Below are 6,968 nucleotides of genomic sequence, written 5' to 3' on the forward strand. Positions count from 1 at the left end.
GGGACATTATTGTTCATATTAAAGCTACCATTCTGGGCTCTTCATACAGACCCAAGAATCCTCCACCTGCCTGGAATGAGCATCACCTGGAAGAACAGGAGTACTTTAAAACCGACGAGATTTAGGTAGCAAAATTCTTTCAGATCAGCCCAGATACAAGAGACAGCAATTTAAAATGCCATAGATCCCTTCGTTAAAAAGCTGAGATATATTTGTCACTATCTGTAAATTGGAAGTTCCAATACACTAGTGGTGCATAGAATTCCCATGCTTCGTTACACTTTCCTGAGAGTAAAGCAATTAGAATAAACCTTAGTCCTAGGAACAAAGTTAATTTTTTGCATTTTAAACTTTTGGGCTATTCCCTGACAATCTATATAATGTAAATTTGATTGCTAAACATTGTCACTTGAACAAAAACACTATTTTAATCTATTGATTTTTGATTAAAAACCATAATAAACAGATCTAAAAAAATCACACTAACAAAATAAACTAAATATGAAAAGTTGCATTGAAAGGGCATGTTACATTATTCTTAATAGGACCGTGTAGAAACATTCCAATGGCAGTGTTGTCAAAGTAAAACAAAATTACATTAAGAAGACCCCACAGCCTGGTCACAGTCGGGACCTTACCTGTAACTCTGGCTGGTTGGGGTTTTTACTCGTGTACTACATGGCTCACTTACATCAGACATCATATTTGTATACCCTGAGAAATCTGACACTGAAGTCCTTACTCTATGGTCCACTTCTCCATTAGAGTTAGTGATAAAAGTCATTGGCACCCTGCTGCCCGACTTAAACTGAGAACCAAACGCTTGTGCAAAGTTCTCGATCTGGTAGGTTGCTCTAGGCTCTATGTCCTTCTGAGGATCTATCTGGCTAGTTAACTCCTGAGACGGGATCTGAAAGCTCGTTGAGGATTCTAAGTTTTTCTGTTCCTTCTGGCCAGTCAGTTTCTGAGATGTCGACTGGTAGTTAGATGAAGTCTCTAAGTTTTTCTGCGGATCGATGAGATCATCCAGCTCTTGAGAAGGAGTCAACTGTTGATGTGTAGCCTCCAAAGCAGACAAGTAAAAGCCTGGTTGAGATCCAAGCAACATCCCAAACGGAGGTTTTGGCAACGCAGTTGGCAATACTGAGGTAACGGATTGGCTGAAGCCACACTCAAGTGGAGATGTAGTGTATATCTGTTTGTCTTGAAACAGAGTGTGGTTATGGAGGGTTGAAGACAAGCTAACAAATTGGAAACTGGGTCCAAAAGCAAAACCAGTGCTATTGGTTGTTCTTTCAAAGGCTTGTTGGAGGTATTTGGAGTATTCTTGCAACATGCTCGCCTTATCATTTGAAACTGTTTGAGAGTTAGGGCTCAAGTTTTCTTCCTGAACCATCTCTGAATGTTCTCCTGAGGTGTGCAAGTCCACACGCTGTTCAGTTATACTAAAAGGATCTTCTTTCTGGCCTTCTGATTTGTGAGAGTACTGGTCCAAAAGGCTCTGTAAGACTTCATCAGGAATACCAGACTTGTCGTGGCAAGACTTTATTTCGCTATTTAAAGATGCTGAATCAATAAGAGATAATGGAGCTTCGTTATCCATAACGCTAACACCTGCAGACTGGATGACGGACTGCTGGGAAGTCATGTGTCCGACATTAATTGAAAAGGCACTGTTACTGCTTGCAGTTTGTAAGTATCTTCTTTTCTTTGAAAACTGCATGGCATCATCATAATTGCTACTTATTTGACCTGGTTTACCACCTGTACTTTGGAGAAGGCCAATAGTTTCTACACCGGTATTGGCTACTAGGCCTAGAGAGCCACTCTGTTTCCCAGACAGTGGTTTTTGCCCCAGAATATCTGGCAGCGGCGATACAAAATTAAGGTAACTTTTGTCCGCCTGTTTTCTGCTTCCTTTTTTCAAGACCAATTTTGGCACCTTTTTCTGAAGTTCTTCTACGCCCGTGCCGACTAGACCACCGCTGGAAGACACAATAGGAATATCAACTGCATAATTTGGCATGGCCACATTACTTGTAACTTGAGATTCAGTTACTTTGCTGCTACACTTATTTCCTTTGTTTTCAGTGGATATACTTTTTGTTTTACTTTTTCTCCTTGAGGAACTTGTATTTCCCTGAGACAACGCAGCCAAGCTACCCATGTTATTTGACGATCCGGGCTCCATTCCAGCACCTGCTTTACCTATGGCTTCACCACATGTTCTTCTGTGCTTCAACAGTCTATCAGTCCTTGAAAAATACTGCTGACAAGTGTCACATTTGTATGGCTTTTCTCCACTATGCGTCCTCTTGTGTCTTTCCATGTGGTACTTCTGGATGAACTTCATGCTACACTGGTCGCACCCAAAAGGCTTCTCCCTACTGTGGATCTTCTCGTGTCTCTGCAGTAAGTACTTCTGGATGAAACCCATGCTGCACTGGCTGCACTGGAAAGGCCTCTCCCCCGTGTGAATGAGCACATGTCTGCGCAAGTGATAGGAGCTCCTGAAGGCAGCGCTGCAGTGTTCGCAGACGTGAGGTTTCTGACTGGGGGACGCAATGGCACCTTCCGCATCTCCCACCAGGGGGGGTTTGGATGAAGCGCTTGGCTTCCGCTTGGCTTTGATTCCCTGAGTTTCTGGCTTTGGCCTCTTTGCCTTCTTGACCTGGGCATCGTGCTTTGGCTCACCCGAGCTCCCAGGGGCGCCCTCGCCTCTGCCACTCAGTAACAGGTCTCGGTGGGGATGCTGGTGCAGGTGGTGAAGAAGGCTGAGGTCCTGAATCACGCTCTGGCCGGTCGCTTCCCCGCTGCTGCTCCCCAGGCCGGGGGGCCTCTCCTCCCCCGCTCCCCCGAAGAGCCCCCCGTAGTGGTGATGGTGCTGCTGCGGCTGCTGCGGCTCCTCCTCCTCCTGCTCGCTGGGCTTCTCTTGCTTGATGCTCACCAGGGACTGCAGAAAGCCCCAGGGGCTCCTCTGCGAGGAGGAGGGAGCGGAGGGGAAAGCCCCCGCCGGCTCCTTCTTGAAAGTCATGTCCTGAGGGGGAGGAGGCGCCGGGGGCTCGGCCGCCGCCGTGGAGGAAGCGGCGGCGGAGGCCGGAGGTAACACGCACTGCGGGGGGTGCTGGGCCGCCGGGGGGGGCGCGGCCGCCCGGGTGAAGCTGGTGACCGGGGGCAGGCGGTGGTTGAACATAACCATGCCGGGGGGGAAGGTGGGCTCCATGGCCGCCGCCCTCTTGCTGCCGCCGCCGCCGAGGAAGCCGCTGCCGAGTTTCATCCCCCGGGAAGGCGGGCCGGAGAGGAGGCGCGGCCCAGAGGGGCTGCGGGACCCGCCGCCCGCCCGCCCGCCCGCCGGACACCGCTCGCTGCCTCGCTGGCGGGCGCCCGCTCAGCGGCTGGCTCCCGCGGCGGCCCGGCAGCCGCCGCCCGGGCGCATCGCCGCCACCCCCACCCGCGCCGACGGGCGGCCCCCGGCCCGGGCTGCACTTACGGCTCCCGCCGCCGCCGCCGCCTCCAGTTAAAAATAACGCCGCGTCCGCTCCACAATGGAATTAGCAGCCCCTGCGCCTCGCACTGCACATGCGCGGCGCGCGGCACGCTGGGTACGGCCCGGCCGGCCGGGCAGCCGGCGCGCGGGCGGCGCGCAGGCGCGAGGGGCCCCTGCCCGCCCGGCGCTGGCGCGGGGGGGGGGGGGGGGGGGCGGCGGTGCCATGTTGGTGGGCGCCGCCGCGGAGGGCAGGGCAGGGCCGGGCCTCCCCCTTCTCCCCGCGCCGCCTTCTGCCGCGGCCGCGGGCCGGCACCGCCGGAGGCTCGGCCCCGCTCCCGCGCGGGCCGCCGGCCCCCGCCGTCTGCGGCGGGAGGCGAGACGGTGCCGAGCACGCGCTTTAGCCTTGCCGCCGCCTTGCTAAGAATAGAGCGGGCGACATCCTTCCTGCCGTCAGAGAGCCCGGCAGCTGCCGCCAGTGGGGCGAGCCGCCGGCTGCTGCGCGGTACCGGCCCCGCCGGCCGCGGCGGGCGGGCGCCTGCCGGCTAACGGGACCGGGCGAACGCCGCCCTCTCCCGCCGCGGGCGGCTCGCAGCCTGCAATTAAAATCACAGGTGCAGCTTCACCGATGCTGACGTGGTTGCCCAACCGCAGTGTGTACGCAACACCTAGGAGAACGCGGCGCCTGGCTGCTCAGCCCGTTCGCTCTTACTGAAGGGCGCCGTTTCAGAGATGCTGAAATTTTAACATTTTTAACAGGTCGTAGTGGGGCCGTTGCTACTTTTATCTCAAAACAATGACGGTGGTTGCACGTAATGCCCCTGAGTTAGTGAAGCTTACCTGAGCTCACAGACGTGAGATAGAATCATAGAGTCGTTTAGGCTGGAAAAGACCTTTACGCTCATCGAGTCCAACCGTAAAGCGAGCACTGCCAACTCCGCCACTCAGCCTTGTCCCTAAGCGCCACAGCTACACGTCTTTTAAATACCTCCAGGGATGGGGACTCAACCGCTTCCCTGGGCAGCCTGCTCCAATGCTTGACAGCCCTTTTGGTGAAGAAATTTTTCCTAAATCTCCCCTGGCACAACTTGAGGCCATTTCCTTGTCCTGTCACTTGTTACTTAGCACAAGAGACCAACACCCACCTCACTACAACCTCCTTTCAGGTAGTTGTAGAGAGCGATAAGGTCTCCCCTCAGCCTCCTCTTCTCCAGGCTAAACAACCCCAGTTCCCTCAGCCGCTCCTCATAAGACCTGTGCTCCAGACCCTTCACCAGCCTTGTTGCCCGTCTCTGAACACGCTCCAGCACCTCAATGTCTTTCTTGTATTGAGGGGCCCAAAACTGGACACAGTATTCCAGGCGCGGCCTCACCAGCGCCGAGTACAGGGGAACGATCACCTCCCTGCTCCTGCTGACCACAGCATTCCTGATACAAGCCAGGATGCTGTTGGCCTTCTGGGCCACCTGGGCACACTGCTGGCTCATGTTCAGCCGGCTGTCAACCAGCACCCCCAGGTCCTTTTTGGCCAGGCAGCTTTCCAGCCACTCCTCCCCAAGCTTGTAGCGTTGCATGGGGTTGTTGTGACCCAAGTGCAGGACCCGGCACTTGGCCTTGTTGAACCTCATACAATTGGCCTCGGCCCATTGATCCAGCCTGTCCAGGTCCGTCAGATACTACCAATAAGAAAGAATATTTTAATCTGATCTACCAATTGGGCGTATTTTATACGCACTGCTTTCCCACCGCTGGTGCACGTTTCATTGGAAATCCTCACCGGGTACAAACTGGGAAGCACGTCGATGTGACTCAGCCTCTTACCAGCTGAGAATACAGCGCTGGCACATCAAGTGCAGAGCTAGCCACTGGCTAGCTGGTACACCTAGCCATCAGCTTGTCATCCTCTGCTTCAAGCAGCGGACCCCGAGTATGGAATTCCTTGGCCCACTGTTACAACAAACCCCACACTACTAATAATGCTCATTGTTTTAGTTGCATGTATGGAAATAATTCATCCTTATAACGGAAACAAGATAAAAGTTTCGTTATTTTGAAATAGCTTTTTTTGGTGAAAGCAATCAGGAGACCTTTTTCACTGTTTTTGTAATAGGGTGCGCCCACTTGAATGCTAATAAAATCTGAATAGAATCCTGCTTAATTTCTATCTATTGACTTTGAAAGCCTTTTATATTTCTATAGGGGTTTACCACTGAATTCCAAATTCTATTAAAATGTAAACTGAAGAGGTACCTTACCTTAAAAACTTGGAATTTAACATATTAACGCTAATTTTTATCATTAACATAGTGGAAGCAATGGAATAAGGTGGATAAATTCTGTATGATTTTTATGCTTTATCTGTCAAAAATATTTCCCATTATGACAGCTCAACCTGTAAAAATCAAGTACTTTCCATAGGCCTAACTGGTACGAAGCCTTGGCTCAGATTTTAAAAGTCTTAAAAATATATAATTGATGTAAAACATTGAATTTGATGCAATTTCTATACCCAACAAAATTTTGAAGTCAATTAAGTAAAACCTGTTCCTTTTATAATTTAAATACTTTCCTTAAAATAGTATGTAAACCAACAGTTCATTTTTAAATGTAAATTAAATAAAGTTTAGGACTGTCAGGTTTAGCTAAGTGTTAAAAGAAAGACCAGGAATTCAAAAAACTTAAAGCAGCAGTAAAATATTAGTCAATGCCTATGAGAAATGAGTCTGTCCCTTTATTCAGGGTGTCTGTGTTTAATGGTAAGCTGGGATGCATATAAGCTAGTCCAAGCATGAAGGGCAGTAGGACACTCATATGGAAAGCCAACTTTGTCCCTCAGTTATCAAGATAAGAAACCTGTCATTTCTCTCATTCACTCTGTCAGCCTTGAGATACTCCAAGCAGACTTACCTCTGTGTTGTACACCCCATATATCAGGAAGATGAAGAGACCCTGTAAAATAAAATGGAGGGAAAAAGCTGTTAACTCTAATCATTTCAGCAGTAGAAATACCTGAAATAAACTTTCCTGGGAACAGACAAAAGAAGACACACTTCATCAAGGTCAATTTATTTTTCTATTTTTCAACATTATAAGCTGTACCTTGAGCATTTATTTGATAACGTGGGAGCACATCCCTACGGTGTTTGTGGTATTCAACTGTTTGGCAATGAAAGACTTAGCACCAAAGGATCTGAAACATTAATTAGAAAAATGAATTTTCTGTTTGAATGGTCTTCTGAACAAAACTGCAAAATAAATTAAAAAGAAAAAGTGGAAACACAAAAATGCTAAAGCAAACGGAGAAGAAGCAAACACCTCTACTTCTGATTTTTTTTAAACTGAAATTAGGAAAACATATATTACTAAATTCGACACTAAAAATATATTCCTGCATATATACACCCCACTTAATTATTTTAGAAATAGGAAGAAAGTAGGAGATGTCTGAGGACATAAAAAAGGAAATAATGCAAGTAAGGAAATA

General features: G+C 49.4%; 1 protein-coding gene across 1 annotated transcript; it reads right to left on the reverse strand.

Annotated features, from left to right (window-relative positions):
* Nucleotides 1-634: 634 nt before the first annotated feature.
* ZNF281 (zinc finger protein 281) lies at nt 635-3,277 on the reverse strand. Its single transcript, XM_009487536.2, has one exon. The coding sequence runs from the start codon at nt 3,275-3,277 to the stop codon at nt 635-637; it is 2,643 nt and encodes an 880-aa protein (XP_009485811.2).
* Nucleotides 3,278-6,968: the final 3,691 nt, after the last annotated feature.

Source organism: Pelecanus crispus, chromosome 5 (genome assembly GCF_030463565.1).
Source record: "Pelecanus crispus isolate bPelCri1 chromosome 5, bPelCri1.pri, whole genome shotgun sequence".
NCBI lineage: Eukaryota > Metazoa > Chordata > Aves > Pelecaniformes > Pelecanidae > Pelecanus > Pelecanus crispus.

Excerpts from the sequence above, each read along its gene's own strand:
- ZNF281 (XM_009487536.2), bottom strand. The coding sequence starts at position 3,277 with ATGAAACTCGGCAGCGGCTTCCTCGGCGGCGGCGGCAGCAAGAGGGCG.